Source organism: Danio rerio, chromosome 16 (genome assembly GCF_049306965.1).
Source record: "Danio rerio strain Tuebingen ecotype United States chromosome 16, GRCz12tu, whole genome shotgun sequence".
Lineage (NCBI taxonomy): Eukaryota > Metazoa > Chordata > Actinopteri > Cypriniformes > Danionidae > Danio > Danio rerio.
The window spans coordinates 10,166,867-10,192,500 of NC_133191.1; the positions used below are offsets into that span (position 1 = coordinate 10,166,867).

At 34.4% G+C, this 25,634-nt stretch overlaps 2 protein-coding genes across 4 annotated transcripts; one reads left to right on the plus strand and one right to left on the minus strand.

Moving 5' to 3' along the window:
* Positions 1-630: 630 nt before the first annotated feature.
* On the plus strand, positions 631-11,758 carry vamp1b (vesicle associated membrane protein 1b). 2 transcript variants are annotated; one of them, XM_073924874.1, is made up of 5 exons: positions 631-1,122; positions 1,921-2,047; positions 2,310-2,468; positions 4,361-4,412; positions 11,568-11,758. In XM_073924874.1, coding segments are annotated over exons 1-5 (342 nt in total). In that variant the 5' UTR covers positions 631-1,120; the 3' UTR covers positions 11,570-11,758.
* On the minus strand, positions 11,455-25,231 carry tapbpl (TAP binding protein like). Of its 2 annotated transcripts, none has more exons than XR_012392004.1 (9): positions 25,004-25,231; positions 24,571-24,783; positions 24,193-24,471; positions 19,486-19,686; positions 19,247-19,414; positions 16,378-16,481; positions 16,016-16,244; positions 12,219-12,499; positions 11,455-11,792 (listed from the first exon to the last, which is right to left on the minus strand). XR_012392004.1 is itself a non-coding variant. In XM_001919950.7 (9 exons), exons 1-9 carry the CDS (start codon positions 25,104-25,106, stop codon positions 11,721-11,723), a joined length of 1,380 nt encoding a protein of 459 aa, XP_001919985.3. In that variant the 5' UTR covers positions 25,107-25,231; the 3' UTR covers positions 11,455-11,720. The 2 variants fall into 2 exon arrangements, 1 of the variants encoding a protein (XP_001919985.3); XM_001919950.7 differs by having other exon boundaries at positions 11,455-11,728; positions 12,425-12,499.
* Between the last annotated feature and the right edge of the window lie 403 nt (positions 25,232-25,634).

The following is a 25,634-nucleotide window of genomic DNA, read 5'->3' on the forward strand; positions in this document are numbered from 1 at the left end:
TCTACAGATTCTGTCTGGCTCTAGCAATGGTGCATTGGAAAAATAATTAATATTTTGTGCATGACTCCCATGGGCTTGGACGACTGCATTTATACATCTCTGCAATAACTCAATTTACTTATTAATAAAGTCATCTGGAATGGCAAAGAAATGTCTTCATCTTACCCCAGACATGCTCAATAATGTTCATGTCTAGTGACTGGGCTGGCCAATCCTGAAGCACCTTGATCTTTGCTTTCAGGAACTTTGATGTGCATCCTAAATTACCACCTTTATAATATTCTTCGTTGACATTATTAATTTTCACCATTAAAGGCAGGCTATATTCACACACTTGCCTCACAACTGCTCAAACCACTTACCAAGTGATTTTGTTTCGCGTAATAGGTCAAATTTCAGATTAGCTTCGGCTTGTTCTTAAATATTATGCGGCAAAATTCGTGAAAATGCTGCCCTAGAATGTTAATTATGCGTATGAACCATTATCACTGAGAAGGAAAATCTCTTTGGAAAAAAAAACACTCCGACTCAGCACTCTGAATTCACTAATGTGCCGCAGTACAGAGAGGGTGAGTGAGAAATATGGGGCTGTGGAAACATGCTGCGCATCATCGTCATCATCATCATCCTCATGAGTTCAGCTTCAGGAGCGACGCAGTGCAGGAGCGCATCTACTGCACTAACCTACAAACCAACACATCCGAGAGCAGAACAGCCTGGCAAACGGATGTTTGGAGTATGCAGTGATGGTTTTCTAATTTACATTCATTTTTAAAACGTTTAACAAAAAAAAAACATTTGCTCATTTTTAAAAAAAAAAATCGGTTACTGTAGTTACTGTACTGTGGCTTAAGGCTGAATTCAACAATAATACATGCGCTCGTGCGTCCGAGCACGCGACCGCTCTCATCACTGCCCGGCGCGCGCTGCGACAATATGCGCCACATGCGCTGATGGGGATCCCGCACAAGCAGCAGTTCGCTTTAACTGTGTTTTTCAGTCACTCGCTTACAATATTCAGTCACTCGCTTCCGACTGGTTCTGCCTGTACGTCACTGCTTTAATTTAGCATTTTATCTTTCGACTCTTCTTCAGTGAGACACTCCGAAACAGCTGAAAGATGTAAGTAGGCTATTTGTTGTACAGCCTATTACTAAATACTAATTTTTATTCCAAATGTGTACTCCTGTGTTAATAATAATATTATATTGTATTTTATTGCAAAGTTAATATTTTGTTTTTATTCATTTAGGTGTATTATTATTATTATTATTATTATTATTATTATTATTATTATTATTATTATTATTATTATCATTCATCTTAATCAAATGTACAGTTATTTGCATACCCTTTTCTACAGCTTTCACAGGAAAGTGTCTCACATTTGTAGTTCTGGATTAAATTTACATTGTAGCTTAGCTTGTATTGTAGTATATTGCTTAGCTTAGCTCCACTACACCTCCATGGTGATATAGGCAAGAATAGAAGAAAAAAATATTATCAGACATACTGTGAAAATTTCTTTGCTCTGTTAAACATCATTTGAGAAATATTAAAAAAAAAAGAGAGAGAAAAAATTAAAGAGGGGCTATTACACTTTTCAGCTATTTACTTTATAACTAAGTTGCAATTTTGAACAATGAAAACACTTTGCTGACAAGTAATTTAGCTAAAAAGAACGATTAAGGCAGAATGCAAGTATGGCTTTAACTTTTAGGTAGCCTTATGTCCAACTTTATACAAGCCATAAATATTATTTATAATCATTGAGCCAAAATACACACATTTCTACCAACAAAACTAATGTTGTGGATTTATTCAAGTAAAAATGCCCTTTAAAATAAAAATTGCGGTTACCACTATTTACAGTGCAGTTAGCAAATTCACTCTAGAATATGTGTCCTGATTCTTATTCAGGTCTGCTGCAGATGATGCAAATCCAGCAGGTGCTCCTGGTGGCCCTGGAGGAGCTGGTGCTCCTGCTCCCCCTCCAAACACCACCAGCAACCGCAGATTACAGCAAACACAAGCACAAGTAGAGGAGGTGAGCATTTGCATGGTCAGACCTTATGGACAAAACAATTATAGCATTAAACATGCAGAGGACAGAATATACACTCTCAGAAATAAAGGTTCAAATGCTGTTTCAAAAAGAGTCACAGCCGCACTTTTTACTTACAAATATTTTAGGCACTTTATGTATTAAATAACACAAAATAATGCATAACCAAAAGAGAATTAATTGCTTTAGTAACTGTTCAGTGTGGTTCTTTCTTGCGTGGTGTGTTTGTGTGATTGTGAGAGAGGTGGTGGATATCATGCGTGTGAATGTGGATAAAGTGTTGGAGAGAGATCAGAAGCTGTCGGAGCTGGACGACAGGGCAGATGCTCTACAGGCTGGGGCTTCACAATTTGAAAGCTGTGCTGCCAAACTCAAGAACAAGTACTGGTGGAAGAACTGTAAGGTGAGACTACAACACAAAGTCAGTGAACACAATATTTCAATATAATAGTTCAAATGAATTATTAAGTGTCTGTTGTATACAGTGCACAGCAATTTCAGTCAATATAGCCAATATTTCGGGGCATTTAAACAAAAAAAGGGGTAAATCAAATAGTCCTTAGATTAAATAAAAGTTTGGTCACTGAATATCTTTAGGAATAGAAAAACAATACATTTATATTTAAATGAGTTATTGCAGAAATATATTAATACAATTACAAACTACAAAATTTAAATAAAAATGTATATTTTCTGTTTCTCTAGATTTTTTTCTGTTTATTAAAGTTTATTTTAAGTTTATTTTCCCCCAACATATTCATTTGGATGTACAACTTTTTGAACTGTGATCTTAAGATTCCTTTGATAGATTAGTTCACATTTTTGCCATTGGTCCTTTTTTCGGAACTAATCAAATGTCTAGACACACATATATTATTGTAAGGCGTCCTATATAAAATATTAATTTAAAAAAGAGATTTGTTAGGGGTGTGCTCATTTATGCTAAACTTATTTATTCATTTAATTATTTGTTGTGTGTGAATACATTTGAGTTGAAGTCAAGCTATCTATCTATATCTATATATATATATATATATATATATATATATATATATATATATATATATATATATATATATATATATATATATATATATATATATATATAATATATATATACAGCTAAAGTCAGAATTATTAGCCCCCTTTGAATTTGTTATTCTTTTTTTAAATATTTCCCAAATTATGTTTTACAGAGCAAAGAAATTTTCACAGTATGTCTGATTATATTTTTTCTTCTGGAAAGTCTTATTTGTTTTATTTTGACTAGAATAAAAGCACTTTTAAATATTTTAAAAACCATTTTAAAGACAAAATTATTAGCCCCTTTAAGCTTTTTTCCCCGATATTATACAGAACAAACCATCATTATAAAATAACTTTTCTAGTAAAAAGAAATCAGTTATTAGAGATGAGTTATTAAAAGTATTATGCTTAGAAATGTGAGAGAATCTTCTCTCTTAAACAGAAATTAAGAAAAAAACAGGGGGGCTAATAATTTTTACTTCAACTGTGTATATATATATATATATATATATATATATATATATATATATACACACACACATTTATATATAAATAAATAAAAATAATGGCAAAAGCACATGCAATTCCTAAAGCTAATTAAAATTGAGATTAATATTTACACAAAAAATTATTTTAATAATTTATAATTATTAACAAATAATATAGTATAAGTAAAGTATAAGAATAAACTATAATATGACTGATAGATGTTCTCTGAGCTTCAAATCGCGTGAATGAAAATAGGTCAGTGCCCACTGCTTATGTATGCTCAGTGATTTTGTTTAGTACAGCTGCTAGTGTTCATTAGTTCAATTGTGTCAGTTGGAGCCTTTGGGTTTTTAATAGATACAGAGGAATATATAATATCAGTACAGCTCTTTGCATAGTGTCTGGACTACTTGCTACTTTTGTTACTATATGGCATGCAGTGTTTTTAACATATATGTGTTATAAGACTGTATTTAAGGATCAACACTGTTTTATTGTTGTTTTTTCTTTTTTTAAGATGTACAATAAGATTAAAAAAGCAGTGTAATCTGTCAAACAAATGTTGGGACAGAACATATGTATTGTTTGGATATTATGCGCAGGCACTTCTTCATAAATGTACTTAAAAGTTCTGCACATCCTGCGTCCCTGGAATTCTGTTTTTGCAGACTTTACGTTCAGGCCTGCATTTATTAAAATGCTTGATTTTTTTTAGACAACCTGTGTGGAAGCCTGCATTTTTTAAACCGTGTTGATGTGTTATTTTGATTTTTGTCTTAGATGATGATTATTATGGGGGTCATCGGAGTCCTCTTCGTTGGAATCATTTTCTGTGAGTTGTGAATAATGTCAGCTGTTCATTTGAAGGATGGGCTATTTACAACATATTATCAACATTGATTTATTACACTAGATGTCAGTTATACTTTTTACAAAGGCAATTATGTCATTATAACAACACAATTACCTATTATTAGCCCTATCGTCACGGTTTTTTTAAAGTCACAATTAGTGCTATTAACTATGGGCCTATTACCTGTATATTATTAAGATATTACCTGTTTAGTAGTTACATTTATATTACATTTAGTCATTTAGCAGACGCTTTTGTCCAAAACAACGTACAATTGCAACAACTTGTCTGAAGCTCACGTAATAAATTCACAGTTTATGGAGTGATGGTGAGAAAGTGTCAGAGAGATGAAAGAGTGTGTCTACAGGTGGTTTGTCAAGCCCACTCACCTGTGTGAGGCACACTCGGAATTAGTTATAAATTTTGATAGCTATATTCTAAAGTTGAAACCAGAAGTTTACAAACACTGTATAAAAAGGCACGTAACTATATTTTAAAAAGTCAGATGTTAATGTGACTGAACTTTTTCTCTTTTAGGTAAGTTAGGATTATCAAATTTGTTTCTGTTATGCTTAATAGCAAAATAATTTCGGGATATTTTTATAGAAATTGTTATTACTTTTCTTGAAAGTCAAGTTTACATACAATAAGATTGTTATGCCTCTGAAAAAGCTCAGATGATGGGGTCAAGTTTTTTTTTGGAAGCTTCTGATTGGCTAATTGAGAACATTTGAGTTAATTGGAGGCACAACTGTAGAATAGTATTTAAGGGAAAACCTCAAACACACTGCTTCACACTTGTGTGACAACATGAGAAAATCAACAAGCCAGAATCAACGAAAAAAGTCAGATTACAATTTGCTTAATTATTGAAGACATGAAATGAAAACCTGTCCTGGGTGAGGCAGTGGCGCAGTAGGTAGTGCTGTCGCCTCACAGCAAAAAGGTCGCTGGTTCGAACCTCAGCTCAGTTGGTGTTTCTGTGTGGAGTTTGCATGTTCTCCCTGCCTTCCCGTGGGTTTCCTCTGGGTGCTCCGGTTTACCCCACAGTCCAAAGACATGTGGTACAGGTGAATTGGGTAGGCTAAATTGTCCGTAGTGTATGTGTGTCTGTGTGTGTAAATGTGTGTGTGGATGTTTCCCAGAGATGGGTTGTGGCTGGAAGGGCATCCGCTGCGTAAAAACTTGCTGGATGAGTTGGCGGGTCATTCCGCTGTGGCGACCCCGGATTAATAAAGGGACTAAGCCGACAAGAAAATGAATGAATAAATGACATGTCCTGTGATCTCATGGAAATTAGATTGAAATGTTTGACCGTAATGACCAGTGTTACATTTGGAGGAAAAGAGGAAAGCTTACAAGCCTAGGAACACCATCCCAACTGTGAAGTATGAGGGCGGCAGCATTATGTTGTGGGGCTGTTTTGCTGCAGGAGGGACTGGTCCACTTCACAGCATAGATTGCATCATGAAGAAAGAGCATTATGTAGAAATACTGAAGCAACATCTCAAGACATCCGCCAAGAAATTAAATGCCACATTTCCAAACAGACCATGACCCTAAGCATACTGCCAAACTAGTTAAAATGTGCTTTAAGGACAATAGAGTAAATGTTTTTAAATGGCCATCACAAAGCCCTGAACTCAGTTCTATAGAATATTTCTGGGCAGAATTGAAAAAGCTTGTGTGAGCAAGACAGCCAACATATCTGACTCAGTTACACCCATTCTGTCAGAAAGAATGGGCCAAAGTTCCTTCAGACTATTGTGAGAAGCCTGTGGAAGGATACCCAAAACATTTGACCAAAGGTATACAGTTTAAAAGCAAAGCTAAACAAATATCAAGGAAATGTATGTCAACTTTTACTGTCTAGAAATTAATAAACAATTCTCTAAAAATAAATTCTCTCATTATTCTGGCTTTTAGCAAATGTAAATCATTTATGTAATCCTAACGAACCTAAAATAGTTAACGTTTAGTATAATTTACCATCAGACATTTTTTTAAAAATGGTTATGTTACTTTTTAAGAGTGTATGGAAACTTCTGGTTTCAACCGTACATTCCAAATCCTACACAATAACTAAACCAAGAACCAACTACTGCCTTACAAACTATTAATAATCAACTAATTGGTCATTTTTTGAGCTAAAATTCCTAGTTTGTCTTTTTGTTAATAGTGTGAATATTGACTTGATAATGTGTTTCTACATTTTGAATGATTCCCACCATTCACTACTGGCTTATTACCTGCCTACCTATTATCAATATATTACACTTAGAAAGTATGATCGTATTCTACATCCATACACCCAACTACTACCTTAGCGACTACTAATAAACAGCTAAATAGTGGTTTACTGAGCTAAAAGTCTGAGTTATTGGTTTGTTATAAGCGTGATCTGTGAAAATAAAGTGTGACCATTCTACTAACTTTGTATTATATTTTCGTATTTATAGGTGATTGTGTATTTACTGGCAAGCTCTGCACACACTCAATAATTCACCAACACACACATTATAGTGAATTATACATTAAGGACAGGTGTGCTGGCAGTGTGTTATGAGGTGAAATAAAACTGAACTGACAGAAAGACGTTTTGCTGACGGGTGTTGACCACCTTTTACTTTATCTTCCCACGTCTAGTGTATTTCTTCTCTTGAACGGATGACGAGTGAACAGTCGTGTGCTCCACCTCCAGTAGTTCCCAGATCCTCCTCTCTTCAATCTCAGTCTCTCTCATTTAGTCATTTTGCACAGTAGAATGCCGATATCCAGAATGGGCACACTTCACATGCTCTATATTTACAGCCACCCTCCCTCTCAGAATCTCCTGCATTATTCACATGCAGATGTTCATACACGAATGCACAGAGCAAGAGAGTGAGGCAAACAGACTAAGAATAAGTGGGAGAGGCCAAGAAGAAAAAAAGAGAAGCATACAATACCATTCAAAGGAAGCGTTCAGTTCATCAACAAAACCAGCTTTTAATTAACCTGTTAGCCAGCATTCAATTTTAGGGATTTACACCTACCAAACTTTAAATAGTAACAGTTCCTGACTCCAGTAAGCTACAAACACAAATTATGTATCATTGGAAAGAAGACGCTTTGAGCTTTTCTTTGGTAAAAGGAGAAGTTACATGTTAAAAAATATAAAAAGTTATACATTATGAAGTCACAAGAAAAAAAAATTGTATTGTGTTCAATATTTGTTTTTCATATACAAACACAGAAAAACATTAATGTAATGTCCTAGAAAAAATATGGCTGGAAAGCCAAATGTCTCATGAGTTCATATATCAAATTTGATGACGATAGCATGCAAAATGAGATTTGTGTAAAAAGTTTTCTGAGGCTATGTCGAAGTCTTTCTCTCCCTCACCGTCAGAGGCACTTTCTCAAAAATGATCTTCCCATACTAAAACATTTACAGTTGCTGAACGATTCGGTCTACATTCACAGTTTATGTATCTTTGGAAAGAAGACACTCTGGGCTTTGTTATCCATCATCTAATGTTTTTAATGCTCAACATAAAAAAAAGTTATAGATGCTTAATCAAATGTGAGAGCTATTGCGTTTAGAAATGTTAATGACATTTTGAAGTCCAATTCAAATGAATCATAAATTTTCTTTCATTTTCACAAAACTATGAAGCTGGCTGGAATAATGTGTGCTGAAAATCCATATTTTCCATGACAGAAATAGGTATGGACCGGTAAAAGATTCTGACAGTATGATAACCTTGGATAAAAATATCACGGTTTCACAGTATTGTTGATTACTGAGCTAAAATAAATTATTTCTAAATGTCTGGGTGAAAAACTAAAACTTTGAACACAATATATTTTATTATGAGAAACATTTCAAATATTTTGGGGCAGTAAATGTGACAGGCTAAATAATTCAAATAAATTATGGACTTCTGCTGTCTTCATTAGTTTCTAAAACACAGATTTCTTTACAATTTAAAATGGCATCTTTAGATATATTTTCTGCTAAAAAGCGTAAATAAAAAGTCATACCATAGAAACGATATAGCAGAAAATATTGGTGGTTTTAAAACCTTGACTTTTCCAAACCGCGGTATATCTTAAAATACAGTTATCATCTCATGCCTAGACGGAAACAAATGACATTTTACAGAATATTTGTTAAACAATATTAAAACACTGTTCTTTTAAAGTCTGCGTGAACCGCAAGTTGCTGAGACATTTATTTCAGTATGTTGATGTACTTCCAACTGAAATGGAACACTAAGTGAGGGACGGGGCTTTCTTTTTTTGCGCATCATTCACTAATAGCAAACTAATGGTGGTTAAAAATATCATGACTCTAAAATGGCAAACCTTGATTTCATACAGATTTTAATAAAATTTGGAAGTTACATTCAAACCGATCAATTACTATTATTTTACACAAAACTATGACGCAGATAGTATTGTCTCTGTAATATGTAATATGTCAGATTATAGTAAAATTCATCAATTAAATGTTACACAATATTTGTTAATCAATATTAACAGCTTTAAACAATATTGAAACCAAACATTGTTCATTTGCATTGTTAAAAGTATTTTACGATATTAGCATTTAAAAAGAAACATCCATTTTTTTTTTCAATTGTTTTGCTTCAAATTTCAGAACCCTGATGTCAATTTTCAAAATTCCAAACAGTCACCACTTTTAACACAGACTCTCAGTGCTCAAAACTCTGCATGCCTGTAATACATTGTAAAAGTGATACATGGAACTCATATATGTGGAATAAGGATGAATAAGGATGAAATCAATAGATGATGGTGTCTTTTGGGGTCATCTTCTGTGCTAACTGATGCCTATCCTAAAACTTTCATCATCTAAATATGTAATATTGTACATCAGTATCCATACATCAAGAGTAATGCAGCAGTTACTTATTATTTCAAGCACTTGTATCAGTTGATAGTTACATCGTGTTGATTTAATTAATGCACAGTTATTTCAAATGTAATGTTTGAGTTGCTTTTGGAAATGGGATCAATTTGGTTCAATTGTGTTATATTGTAAAGGGGGGTTTAGTTTATTGAACAAAGTATATTTGACTTTTGTATTGTATCCAAGCATTTGAAAAAAAAAAAAGAGTTAAGAGTTTTGTAAAAATGTGCGATTTTGGCAATGGTTGTAAATTTTGTGTTTATAGAGTTTTGAAAATTGACATCTGGATTCTGAAATTTGTAGCAAAACGATTGAAAAAAAACTAATGTATTTTTGATCAAATAAGTGCAGCTATTATTAATTATTACATTTATTAATTGTGACTATTGTTGTTTTTGGTAAAGCTACAGCTAAAACAATTTAAATTATTGTAAATAATAAATTTATATATATAGAATGACACATACAATTACTACAACTAAAAATTTTGAAATTCAATAATAAATGAATTAAATTCATTAATAAAATGTATTCGATTCCACAACAGAAATGTAAAAGAAGAGTTTCATGTAGCATGAAGGATTTAAGATGCAGAAAATAGGTCACTGCCTACTGCTCATATATGTTCAGCAGCTTCATTTATTTATTTTTTTTTACAGCTGCTTGTGTGTTAATTAATGTAAATTAGTTCATTTGTGTGTGCTGAGCCTCTAGGTGGAAAGAATATATGAAATATTAGTACTCAAAAAATATCAGTACTCTAAAAAATGAAATGACAACAAATGCTTGAGTGTTACATTCATACATCAGGTTTCAACTAAACATTTTTATTCAGACAAAGTTTACCTTTAAACTTTAAATCTTTAGTCAGTTTGACTGATGTAAATTAAGATCGCTGATGATAAGTAAAGTTGATTCAACCAAAATAATTATTTACTGTGTACTCATTACTGTTTAGACTATATGAGAATACCAATATCAGCTAATATTTGAATAACAAACTCTTGAGTGGTATTGTATGTAAAAGAGAGAATGTTTGAGCATTTATAAAAATATGATTGTGTGGAAAAAAACCCTTCCATCTGACATTCTACAAATTTAGACTAGCTTATCCCTACAGATATTTAGATTATTTCCATTGCATTGGCATTATTGTTTTGTTATTAATAGTTTCCATGAGAAACCTTTAACCTCTAAAGAACCTCTCCATTTTCCAAAACAAAAAAGTTATTTATCGTGGAAAAGGAATCTTTAGATCTTAGTCATTTAGAAATAAAAGTGCTTCTTTGAGGAATTGTTATTAATTTCTTCAAAGAAAAGTTGTCCTTTTGAAACCTTTATTTTTAAGAGTGTTTATGGCATCAATGATCCCATTAAAATCGTTTAACAACCATGAACAACAACAACAACAAAAAAACGTAAAAAAAAAAAAAAAAAGAAAGTTTACAGTAAAAAAATGGTTGTTTCGAATTCAAAGTAGTTTTCACACTCTGTAAAACTTTTCTGTAAAACTCTTGTTTTTTTCGGCACAACTTTTTTAATGAAATGAAGGGTAAAATAGAAGGCTTAAGGTGTTTGAAGTTGATTTGATGTCCCCTGATTTGCATGGCGGAACAATCCACTGTTAGACTTGTTGATTTATTACTATTAACTGCCTGTTAAGAACAAAATAAACCTCAATTACCTGTTCTGTGAAAACGCCTAATCTGGGAACAAGACATGAATGCTACAGTCCTGCCAAAATGTACTGAAACATACACAAGTGGCCAGATAATCAATGCAGAAACGCCTACACAATAGTCTATACTGCCATGCAATATGTAAGTGTTGGTTTTCACATTCCTTACTATTGTTGGTTCACATTCCTTCCTCAGCACAGTCTTTTATATTTAGTTTTGTTGTTGGAGAACTTCTATATGTGTATTCTTGTTTTGTAATGTTAACAAAGGCAAAGTAAATATGATGTTTTATTTATTATGTGCATAAATCTGAATGAATGAAAGAGCGTATGGGCTAACAGAGGGGTAAAATCAGCCACTGGAAGATTTTAATGGCATAAACCGCATGCTTATATGCCCCTGAATAAAACCTTCAACAAAACTCATCTCTGTTTCTGTTTTTATTTCGTTCACTAAAGCAAATAAAATGTACAACACATAAACATTACACCACAATCTAAAATCATCTTTTGTTTTGTTGTTGTTTTACTTTTACAGAATAAGCCACACAGAAAACCTCAAACTTAAACAAATGTGCCATGACTGAGGGAAATCAATCCATTTTAAAGACGGATGAAGTAAAAGGCAAATCAAAATAACGAAAATGGTTCCTTCCAAGATCTCTTTCAGTAGGTTGCTGCTGCTTTTCTCTTAAAACACTGAAATAATAAACAAAATAAATCCATAAATACATTTAACATTTAAGACTTTATCTAAGTGTAGCTACATGATTCAAATGCATTGCTTTAAACACAGCCATTACAAAGTTTGGGGTCAGTATGCCTAGTATGATAATTATTGTGATTGTTACCACTTTCACTCACCAAGACTACTTTATCCTTTTTTCAAACAGTCATTTTGCTAAATATAACCATTTAAAGTAATTTTATAAGTTAATAAGTAAATAAAACAATAAAAAGTGAAGTGATATTGATGTATTTAAAAAAGTCTTTTATTTCTGTGCCGACAAACTGACTTTTCAGCATAATCAGCTCAGTCTTCAGTGTCACATTATGCTCTTGTAATCATTATAATGCTGATTCAGTGAACATTTCTAGTTATTATTAAACTGCTTGTCTGTAAACCAGAATGCATTTTACAGGATTAATTCATAAACATAAAGTCTTTTCATCATGTAAAAGCCTTTACTTTCACTTTCGATTAATTTACTTGCAGAACAAAAGAATTCATTTCGTTCCGAAAATGATTGACCTCAAACTTTTTCAAAGTAGTATTTATAATTAAATACTTAATATTATATACATTTAAATAGTTCTACATTCTCATTTATACAATGAATGCGTTTCTAAATGAAATATGTGTTTGTGTGTAAAAAAACAACAACAACAGCTCACCTCCACCTTTCAACGCTTGATACAAAAACACCACGGATATCAGCAACATCAAGCTTATTGTCCAGAAAGCTGTATCTGTTCAATTGAAAAGGTTGATCAGCATTCATTTGAAAAGGTTTCCTGAATTTCTAAATTAAGGCATTGTCAGTTTTACAGTTATCAAAGCATTTTTGTGCAAATTACTGTTTGTGAACATATCATTGGTGGCAGTTTTTCCCTCAATGGCTTTGGCACATATTTCGAAACAGGCTTAAAGGGTCACGAAACACCAAAACACATTTTTTGAGCTATTGACAGTCGTATATGTGTCCCACACTGCTAAAAACACTATTAGGACACCTATATTTCACTAAAAAGTGTAAATTGGTTGTTTTTGCGTTATTTCAAGCAAATTCGTACTTCCTGTTTGAAACGAATTTTTGAAGCTGCGTCACGGTCATGACATAATAGCGTGTATTCCAGCGTGCAGACTGGGCGTCTGTGCCAGAGTGTGCCTTATTACGTCTTACAGTGTGATGCATTAATGCATGAGTAAGCCTTGGTTCAAACCAATCAGCGCGCTCTATTGTGCAACTTCATTAATATTCATTAGTGTCACCGTCTTTACACCACAGAGACGCCACGTAGTGTTGGCAAAACAAGCGTGAAGTGTTGCTTTTAAATTTTGCTGCAGTTAAGTTTCGTTTTCATTTTCTCTCTGTGAGAGCTCAGACTCACGTGTGGATTAACAGTGTACGCGACGCGCGACAACAATAACTTACGTGTCTAAGGGGGATTATTGTTTACCTGAGAGCTGTTCTCATCTGCAAACGCTGAGATCCGGATTCCGGATGTAGTCTTCTCTTCAGACGCGGCTCTAGTTGCTGGTGATTGTCCTGTCTCTACAGATTTGGTAAGTGAGCGACCAGTGCTCTTTGTTTATTCAGTTTGTTCGTTTCGAATTAAGTTAACTATTGCACTGAGGGCAAACATGTTAGCACCGCATTTTGTGACCGGAATAACACACGCGGCTTTCTGACGTTACCTGCCGTGTGCGTCTAAGTTTCCGGGAAATGCGGAGTTTTTTTTCTGTCATTCGCCATGCGGTATCAAACATTGCATGAAAAATACACGCTTAGAGCAGATCCTCGAATCAAATATCGCGTTTGTCGCGAGGGGCATGAATGAATTCCCTGAATGAAAGAGCCAAACTGCAGTTAAAGTCCACCATTTAATAATTTGGCAAATAATTCGACTACAGATGTCCGTGTAGGTAAAACACCATCTCTTTCTCCTGTGTGTGTATTTTGACTGAAACTCGCGCGTGCCCAAATAGACACTCCCACACCCTCCCACTTTAGTTCCTCCGACACTCCCCCCTAAACAGAGCTGGACACCCCCACTTTTCTGACTTTTTCCAAAGTGGAGGTGTGAAAACACCCTGCTGAAACGAGGGGGTTTCATGGCCCTTTAACATTCTCTAATCTGCAAGTGCTTAGACTAGTGTCAAAAAGTTTATAAAAAAGCTTAGAATTTATATATAATAAATAGAAAAATTAAAAAACTTTAAATTCAGTGACAAATATGGATAGTGTGCTGATTTGAATCTGAAATGTAAGACTGATAGTTGTTCAACTGTTAGCTGAAGAAACTACATGTACATAGCAAGTCTTTACATAGTGGCTTTGTTTATAAAAACCAGGCACAGAACAAAATGTTTCAATAGTGAGTTAATGAGTAATGAAATAAGCCAATGCCAAAAACATGTTGCCAAAGTGTTTTTGTCATTGTGTGAGCCACACCTATTGCAGTTTTTAAGCTTTTTCTCACCATGACAAGATTTGCTGAGAACAGTTATTACTACACAGGTGCTAGTATATATACAGTTGAAGTCGAATTATAAGCCCACCGTTTATTTTTTTCCTCAATTTCTGTTTAACAGAGAGAAGATTCTTTCAACACATTTCTAAACATAATAGTTTTAATAACTCATCTCTAATAACTGATTTATTTCATAAATAATATTAAAGTAAATAATATTTGACTATATTTTTCAAGTCACTTCTATACAGCTTAAAGTGGCATTTAAAGGCTTAACTAAGTTAATTAGGTTAACTATGCAGGTTAGGGTAATTAGGCAAGTTATTGTATAACAATGGTTTATTCTGTAGACTATCGGAAAAATATATAGCTTAAAGGGGCTAATAATTTCGACCCTAAAATGGTGTTTAAAAAATTAAAACTGCTTTTATTCTAGTTTAATAAAACAAATAAGACTTTCTCCAGAAGAAAAAATATTATCAGACATACTGTGAAAATTTCCTTGCTCTGTTAAACATCATTTGGGAAATATTTATAAAAGAAAAAAAAAATTCAAATGGGGGGCTAATAATTCTGACTTCAGCTGTATATGTACAGCTGCACTGGACCAAACATTCAGCACAGCCTTGTATGCTTAATTTAAACGAGAAAAATATTCATCCTTAAACATGAAATAAATGTAATAGAAAGCAAAAATGTAACTTTCTCAAGCATCAACACTTTGTTACAACAACAAATTATATTTTTTTAAATAAAATTAATAAGCAGGCTGATTGTATTTCTTGAAAAGTAACACTTCAATGAATGATAGAACCTTATAATTAGACGCGGACAATGACTTTTTAGAATTAAAAGGTCTATCTGCATTGTAATAAATGTAATAAATGTTTTAGGATAAATATTTATTTCTTGTTCAAATTAAGCATACAACGCTGAGCTGAATATTTTGTCCAGTGCAGATGTTCATTTTATGTAATTAATGTGGCAATATTTATTGTTGTAATTAAGACCTCATGAATGAAATTATTTCCTTGCCCTTCAAGGCTTAATATCAAATTTAAAAACTTTAAAAAGAAAACAGATAATGAGCAAATTAGTTGTTTAACAAAGTTTAATTAACACTAGAACATATTTTACTGACTATATAAATACAAAGAAAAATATATTTTACATTTCATATATTAATTTTTTTTAACAACGTAGAGGTCTGGTGGAATGACAAGGAAAGCTCATCCTGATTGGTCCTCGTGCGTGCATTCGAAATGCTGATTGGCTCACAAAAAGAACCTTATAGAGCCTAGCTAGAGTTCAACTTTGGGGCTAAAGCCTTTTTTGTTTTTTTAAATAAAAAGTCTTAAAATGTAGACAACTTTTACAAAAACATCACATAATGTAAATAAGTTGTCATATGCGTATGTGAACAACTCAACTTTGACAAAAATGTCAGATAAAACCTTATAATTCTAAGTTGATGCATTGTCAATTTAGCAGACATTACTTTCCATTTGATATATTGTAGATATTCTTGTGTGTACACGCATGCTAGACTGATTTTGAGAGATGAACGGACCACTCTGCATGTGATGGCTCACACAATGAAAGAATGTTTGAAGGATATTAACATTTCACTGAGAACCTAAAATGGTTCGTAATTGTTGAGAGCTGTGCTAACTCTTATTCAGAAAAAGAAACTACTGCTTCGGGGATCTGAACTTGTTGTTCAATTTTAAAAAAGTGAGCCAAGGCCAAATGACCCAAAGCAACTGAGGAAAAACTACAAGTATATCTTACCTGGCTCAGGTTCTTCCACAGTGAGGGTGGCATTAGTTGGAGTTTCTAGGGAGGGATGTGAGACTCTACAGGTGACAACAGTCCCCGGTGGGTGTTTGTCTGGTAACAGGGTGAGGTGAGAAGAGACAGAAAATGTTCCATCACTGTGCTGCCGATGACTGGAGAGCGAGGAGTCCTTAGACAACGAGATAGACTCTTCTGAAGACGGAGCCTGTGAAAACCACTCCACCTGCAGGACAGCAGCACAGACAAGTCAGGATACAAAACTAAAACTCAGCTCCAAACAAACTCAAGACTGTAATATGGTTTTGGATTTGTCACTCAGGTTGATTTGATTTGTCGTCTGCTGTGATGTAGCTGACCTGCACATCCAGAGGGTAGTAGCGATTGCAATGGCAGCTAAGTCTCTGAGGTGTCCTATTCGGAAATGACAGCTTCTCCTCAGAAAGTGTGATGCGAGGCGGTTCTGTGTAGAAAAGAAAGCATGTGATATCAAACAGAATCCTTGACTAATTATCACTCTGTAATGTAAAGCTTTTGAATACAAGCCATGTCTTTCAGACAAGAGCACTTTTTAAGGCTTATTTTTTCACTTGACATGTGGACTTGTATTCAAACTAATTTGTTTGATTATTGTCTTTTACTTTTGCTTCTTTTATATGATTTAAATATTTTATCCTTGCCTCAGCATTAAACTACAAATGTCCAGTACTAATATAGTATAAATTACATTTATAACTGTGATAATCACACTGCAACACATATTTTCTTAGAGATTTTGTCTTGTTTTTAGTCCAATTATCAAAAAAAAATCCTTCAACCAAGAAGCATTTTCTAGACAAAAAAAAAAGTCTTGTTATTAAATAAAAACAAAGTCAAAGTTAAGTGAGTTTCTTTTTAAAAGAACGATATAATCTGATAGTGGGGTATAAGTAAATTAATCTAACAACAAGTTTATTTAGCTTACTTCACTAGAACATTATTTTGACTGTTTTCAGAAACAAAACAATTTTTTACTTTGCTTCCGATTTAAGAGTGTTTAGATATTTGAATTAGAAACATGAAAAAAAAAAACTTTAAGTTAGCGCCAATAGCCTAGTGATTAAGTGCATTGACATTTAGTGCCACAAGGTGCTGATGGCGTCCCAAATACCCTGCTCGAGGTCCTATTCAGATTCCTCCCTACTCCCAATGCTTTCCTGTCTGTCCTTTACTCTCCTATCACATTAGGTGAAAAAAAAATAATAATAGTTATTAGAAAAAAGCTATATATATATTATATCTTTTAATGCGTTAACAATATCCTGTAGAATCTACACTGTAAAAGATATATCTGTTCATTTACAGTTTCTGTATTTTAAGATTTACAAGTGTTTTCTGCTTGTTTACTGATGTGAATTGCATTATGGGATGTTAATCTCTGCTCTGTCCACTATTGATATCGAAAATTCAACTCTACAGTTTAACAAAGTGACTTAAATTGACATTTTATAGTTTGAAATACGTTTTATAGTTTGAAATAATATAATGTATGAGAAGCAATATACAGAACAATAAGTCTGTAAAATAACAGAAAATATACCGGCAGTTTATTACAAAGTTTTCGTACCAGTTCACCAGTAACTTACTGTAAATCAATTACAGCACCATTTATCCTGCTGCACTGTAAAAAAATCTGTATTTTTATGGTTAATTATATTATATATTATATTTAAAAAACTGTAAAATAACGGCTGTTAAATCACAGAAATATACCATAAAATAACAGATATTTAATTACAGAAATGTCCTTACATTTAAATTTCTGGTAAAATTCTGTAATTCAACAGCAGTTATTTTACAGTAAATTTCTATGATTTAACTGCCGTTATTGTACGTTTTTTTCCAGCACCCCAGTTGCCGAAAATAAACTGTAAAATGAAAGATTTTTTTACAGTGTGTGCATGTATTTACAATATCATATATCTTTACTGTAAAATTAACAGTCATTTTCACAATGCAACTTTAAAAATACAGCAGCATACTGCATAACCATCCTACAGTTTAATACAGTTCATATTACAGTTAAATACTGTTTCATTTATAAAAATTGTTAACAGTATGTGCTTAACCATAGCTTTAAGAGTTCACACTTGGCAGATAGTTGATAATAAAGCTAGTTTGGCAAGCTGTCCTAGGAGAGAACCCTAGGCTCACTTCCGTTTGAAGGGCGAGAGGGGAGTTTGAGCTCGTGTAGGTCTCGAGAACTCCTCATGGTTTATTTAGGACCTAAGACAGATTATAGGGATAGCTATGAAGATATAAACTGCTGACTGAAAAGCATAGATAGGAGCCTGACTAAGAGCTTGTCTATAGTCGAAATTTGGTTTAGTCAATTTACTTATGTTGCATTTCTTTGGACTGTGGGAGAAACCGGGGGAAACCCACGCGAGCTCAGGGAGAACATGTAAATTCCGCATTAAAAGCGTCAACTGGCCTAGTAAAGACTTGAACCTGTGGCGTTCTTGCTGTGAGCCGACATTGCTAACCACTGAGCCGCCCTGCCACCCTATCCAGGAAAAGTGTGGAGGAGTAGGAGTGGAAGGGGGGAATTCTTCAAGACGAAGATAACTAAGGTAAGGTATTTATAGTGAGTTAGGATTCATCTGATTGATAATTCATGTGTTAGTTAATGCAGTTAGTTAATTCATATGCATGTGCTCCTCTCGAAATTAGTTTATAAATAAACTTCACTAAATGATGGTAAAGAATATTGAATATGACAAAAATAAGGCATTTGTGTTCTCTCACAAGACAAAATTGTTTGTGTTGCCCTGATGAACTTTGCATTAGCTTGAAAACATACTGAATAGTTTTTTCTGACAGCTTATCTTATTTTCAACACAAATCTAATACTATCATTTTACAATCAACATACCATGTAGACATGATCAAAATGAGACAAGGAATGTTTATGCAAATAATGCAGAATTATATGCAAAAGTATTCAGTATGTGCATTTAGGATGTAATGTATCATTTAAACTACAGAATACCTTGAAATTGAAACACAACACAACATCACAAAACTAACTAAATATAACTAAATTACAGAATGACCACGTGCCCACTGTTGGTCAATAAATGAAATGAGAGATTTAAAGTGCATTTAAAAAAAAATCAGCACCAGAAATCTTTTTAAATAGATGGTCAATTAATCTCAGCAAGGTTTAGATCAGAACGAAACTCTCACGTGTAATGTGAAGCTGCACGATCTGTTGAGTCTGAAAGTCTCCAGAGCCCACGGTGCAGATGTATGTGCCTTCATCTGAGACCTGCAATGTCCTGAGAGTTAGAGAGGCATTTCCATCCCTCACTAGAAGATCTGCTTCAGCGCTGGTGTTTTCCCGGTCCACGAATACTGGAGTGTACGATAATATTGACATTTAGCATCCAAACAAAATTCACCTTCGTTTACAGAATAATTCTCACCATCTGATCCTATTTCTGTCTCCATCTCCCTTGCCTTCATATCAAGAATTTTACGGCCATTTCCTCTGTGTTGAAGGCGCCACTCCAGAGCCACATCCTGCCCAGGGACAGACTCTTTTTGTCTGAAGCCACAGTCCAACATCACATCACCCCCTATTGATGCCACAATGGATGGTACACGAGAGAACACCACAAACACAACTGGGTACAGAGAAAAGAGAAAGAGACAGAGGAAAATTCAGTACATGAAACACACAAAAAAATGATTGTTTATATACTTCTTCAACGACTTTTGAAGTGATTGATACCTCAGACTTGCAACACTTTTTGGTTTTGGTCTAGATGCTAAAAACTTCTGAAACATTGGAATGGGACATTTCCCAAAAAGGAGAAATGTTCATCAAGCGCAATGTATCAAATGAAATCTCCACCAACATCTGACAAAGGGAATATTTGTGCTGATTTTGATTGAAACTGTGTTAACAGTAACAGTACCAACAGTTAACACATAGTAACATTTCCAACGTAGACTTGAGGTGTCTGACCAATTGGTCAGCTGGCCAGTATATATATATATATATAAAGATTTTTTATCTTTGCTATGATGACAGTAAATAATATTTGACTAGATATTTTTCAAGACACTTCTATACAGCTTAAAGTGACATTTAAAGGCTTAACTAGGGCAATTATGTTAACTAGGCAGGTTAGGGTAATTAGGCAAATTATTGTATAACGATATTTTGCTCTGTAGACTATCAAAACAATAGGGCCTAATAATTTTGACCTTAAAATGGCTTTAAAAAAAATTTAAAAACTGCTTTTATTTAAGCCGAAATAAAACAAATAAGGCTTTCTCCAGAAGAACAAATATTTTCAGACATACTGTGAAAATTTCCTTGCTCTGTTAAACATCATTTGAGAAATTTAAAAAATAATAAATAAATGAGAAGGGGGGCTAATAATTCTGACTTTAACTATATATACATATATTCATTCATTCATTTTCTTTTCGGCTTAGTCCCTTTATTAAGTATTAAGTGTTGAGTGCTGTCGCCTCACAGCAAGAAGGTTGCTGGTTCGAGCCTTCGGCTGGCTAAGTTGGCGTTACTGTGTGGAGTTTGCATGTTCTCCCTGCGTTAGTGTGGGTTTCCTCCGAGTGCTCGGGTTCCCCACAGTCCAAAGACATGCGGTACAGGTGAATTGGGTCGACTTAGAGTATGTGTTTGAATGAGTGTGCATGGATGTTTCCCAGAGATGGGTTGCAGCTGGAAGGGCATCCGCTGAGTAAAACATATGCTGGATAAGTTGGTGGTTCATTCCACTGTGGCGACCCCGGATTAATAAAGCGACTGAAAAAGAAAATGAATGAATGAATGATCCTCGACTTTATTCCATCAAAACTAGTACAATTAAAAAGTACATGTGAAAATTAAAAGTACAATGTTTGTTTTGCTAGCGCACATAGTTGTTCTTCAGGTGGACAATTAATCAGAGCAAGTTAATCCACAAAAAAACAAATGGTTTTGGTAATCTTCAATTGAAGTTTTAGAGTGGTGGCCCTTATCTGTTGACGTCAGTTTGACCGACACAATCTCACGGCAATTCGTAACTTTTTGATTTAATGGCTAATTCGTATGAACTTGTAGAATCTCATTCATATAATATAGTACGATTTGCTTATCCCCCAATGAAGGTTGGGTTTAGGAGAGGGTGCTATGCCTCTTTTTTTTTAAATTGTACATTTTCGTAAACGTAAAACGTTTAAAACGTTAAAAAGTTGAAATAAATTGGCCATATTGAATGAGTGTGTATGGGTGTTTACCAGTATTGCATTGCATCCGCTGTGTAAAACATATGCTGGATTAGTTGGCGGCTCATTCCACTGTAGCAACCCCTAATGAATAAAGGGACTAAGCTGAAGGAAAATAAATGAATGAATGTATAGTTTTGTATAGTTTGGCAAGATGGAGGAGTGGATGCTGTGGCTGCATGACTCGCTAAAACATTATATATGGGTATATGGTATTTTTTATGTCTTTACACTGATGCACCCCTGTTGTAAATCGGTTTGAGACATATTTATTTAATATACTGGGTTAAGAGTATAAGATGAGGTGCCAATTTTTTTGCTCAGGTTACACATTCGATAAACAAATGAAAGACATCTTATAGTCCCCCATAGCCAAAAGGTCCAGAATTTGTCATTTATGTAATTTAAAAAATATATATTTTTCATAATATTCAGGACGTCCTGAATATCGGGCATTATTTGTCTCGTGACCTCCCATTCCCTATTGTTGCCATAAATGTCCAATGAAGGCTTTGTTACAAAGCAGAGTCCTCAGCCGTTAGCTGTCAATGCACAGCAAAAGCTGCTAATCCCATCTCGTCTGTGTTTTTAAGGCTGTTTACACCGGTCACTTTGTTCGTTTTATTCTGATTGGGTATAAATCCGATCGCTTGAACAACTTCAGAAGGTGGTCTGGGATGCATTCCACATGAAACTGGTCGGGTCTAATTATTTGTTTTTAGACAAAATTATTGAAATAAAATAAATTATGACCTGAAGCAAATCTGACCCACGCCAGCCAGTTAAGAGAAACACCTGGGTGTGCTTTTACAGCCAAACAGATGCAAAATTATATTAAAAACACATTTACTATAAGCATAAAACGTGTTAACGAACAAAAAGCCTAAAGTAAGAATTGGGCATGCCATATTACATGAAAATGTTTAAAGAATATCTGTTTGAATACTAATCACCTATTAAACATTGAAGCATGTGGTGCTGTGATGAACAAACACTACTACAATCTGAATATATTTAAAAAGCACTCTATAAGTTAAAATAATTGTTATCAATATTATAATAATTGTTTTCATATTGATTATCACAACATATTACATACATTAATCTTATAATATGTCTACCTCTATGTGAAGTTCACATTAAGATGAAAAACAAATAAGATGTTTGGTGTGTTTGGACTGACAACAAGTGCACATCATGATCTTAATAAGCAACTTGACAAAACAGTCCTTATTTTTGTTACTGCAAAAAGTATCCACATGATTCCAGACAAGCTAATCCAGCACACAAAATTTCATAAAATGTCAACAAAATGCTGTATTTAAACATTTTAATCAAATACAAAATGTGAGAGAAAAAATGCAGAAAAAAGGTCCACTTTTAGAGAAAAAGAAGCCCCTTTTTCACTAGGCTGTCTACAGCAGGGGCGCCCCCAAGGGGGCCACCCCTTTGGCCACCCCAATATAATTTTGCGGTTGACATTATTGATTTAAATGAACTTATAAATTCCCAATATTTAAATAAATAAATAAATAAATAAATAAATAAATAAATAAATAAATAAATAAATAAAATTCAGTCACTAAATTATTGTTGGTGTTACTGACGTAGCTCTCCCCCTCTGGTTCAATGCTGGTGAAAGCAAACTGACGCATGCGCGCAAAAAACCATTCCCGCGCGCCTCACGCACTCACGCACATTCACTGCGTAAATCCCGGTTGGTTGTTTGCATGCACGCCGACAAAATAGGCACCGCTCATGCGCCGTGAAACCGGAGTAACAGCCTTTTGCGCAGAGGTGTCGGCACGACTAAAGTTTATATAATATGATGATGATGATGATGATGATGTTACTTTCACTAAGCATGCCTTTAAAGCAGAAAGGAGGGATAATGAGTCAGGGAGGTAAGACTTCATAACATGATTTCTCAGGCTTGATCTGGTCTAAGACCACAGATAATTCTATAATACATTTTTTGTATTCTTTAGAATTGTCATAATTAATTTTCATGCAAAAGGTTTCTTAAGTGATCTTGGCATATCACTCCAGTTGTTTCCAGTAATATTTAGGACAAATCTAATAATTCAAGAGAGGTGGGGGTGTATAGGGTGGTTCGCCCAGGGTGTCATTTAAACTAGAACCACCACTACCTTCCCCGATCGTCGTTGACAGCACGCACACACCTTCAATAGACAGCAATGGCTATTTAATATTTACCTTAAGCAACAGTATATCAATAGAAGAAGCTACATTAATAAAATGGCTCAAAAAGCAATATGGATAAATGATATTATTAGGTATATATGAGTGTGTATATAGAAATGCCTTTTGTTCAGTTTGTTCATTTGTTTGGGTAATTAATAAACTCATTATTCTTTCATTCATTTTCTTTTCGGCTTAGTCCCTTTATTAATCCAGGGTCACCACAGCAGAATGAACCGCCAACTTATCTAGCACATTTTTACACAGCGGATGCCCTTCCAGCTGCAACCCATCTCTGGGAATAATAAACTCATTAACCTTCATTAATTTTAGACATGGCATATACCGTATGATGTACAATAAAAGCACGTAAAAAAAAAGAAGTTATTTATACAGTATATGAAAAGTGTTTTTAAACTAAACATAGATTTTTATTTGGTTTGCACATGTACTTGCTGAATTATTTCAAAGAATAAATTGCAATATTTCAAGAAGAATTAATTAAATTAATAAAAACTACATTATTTCATTTACCACAAACAAAAATATAACATTACACTGAATTCATTTTTTTTTATGTGCCACCCCAAGATTTGGTGCGGCCTCTTCTGGCCACCCCTAAGAAAATTTTCTGGGGGCGCCACTGGTCTACAGGCCTGCTTTATGTAACAATTAGCATATTGCAGCATTACCTTCTGTCAGCAACGTTGCTGATTGGCTGAGAGGCAGATTCAGTTTACTCTGCATAAGTGGTTGGGCATCAGATTGTGTGGTCTCACTGTGGAGGGTCTGTAGCACCAGAGTGAGGCTGATGCCTCCACCTTCCAGCTGAATTGAGCCAATAAAATGAGCTGGTAGGGAATCCATATCAGCTCCACGAGGAACGTAACGGCTGATCTCACAAACCACTTCCTGTTCATTACAGTCAGCGTGAAGAAGCAAGTCTGCGTTGGGGATCTGAATGGATGGTACTGTGGGATTAGAAATCATTGCAATAATTTTTATTAACAAATGAAAATATATATGTTTCTAACTGAGACATATGATTGTTGACTTTACAGTGCACCTACACATCAACTCAAAGATGAGATCCTCGGGATTAGGGGTCTCAGGAGGGTTATAGGGGGTCACAAGCTCTGGTGACAGACCTTCGTTCCCGACAAAATCCCTGAAGACCAGAGTGGCGGGAGTGCGCTTGAACATCGCCCCTCCCATCATGCCGCCCATCCCGCCCCCTTCCTCGATCAGAGAGCAGGACAGAACCACATCAGCACCATCCAGCCCTGTGACGACAGTAGTACGTTCACCACAACAGCAGGAGGAGCCAAAAGCTACCAAAGTCAGACTATTGAAAATAAAACCGAAAGCAAATCTAATATGTTCCTTTTAACTACGTAAGACAGTAAGGTAATTCAATATTATTTCATATTTAATCTATCTATGTACATATATTAGCAGACCGACCGAAAACAAGGCAGGAACACACGAATAAACAGAGCTCACCATAAACCAAAGAAAGGGAGACGAGGAGCGTTAACATCACCGAGCAGCTGCTGACAAGACAACTAATACTGTAGTTTTGCTGGATGTCGCTTACTATCTGCATATATTAACTGAACAAACACGCATTTTAGTCAGAGACATGAAGCGGCTCTCGGTCTGCCAACGTCGAAACCGAACAGAGATGCTTTCAGAAGGTGCTGCTAGCCTGCACTTTCACTTTTGATCACCGTTCTTCCTCATTGGCAGATTCAAAATAAAAGTGAGTATTGTTTTGTCACGATATAAATTGAGTTGTTTTTTGTTCATTAAACATTTTAATTTTGATTTCATTTGTGTGTTTTTATTTTCCCAAATCAAACGGTTGTTAAAGAATCCAGTGATCCTACTACAGTACAACACACAAACCACTGCAGTATGTCATAATTAGAGATGCAACGATTAGGAGATTTTGGTTGTACAATTATAGTCTGAGGAATAATCACGGTTACCACCATTATTATGCATTCTCACGTATTCTTTCATTTCAAAATACTACTAGTTTAGAAAATCACATGAAAACTTCTTATATTTTAAAGTGTTATCAGTAACTAATAAATACAGCACAAAACAACAATAAAAAACAAACAATATA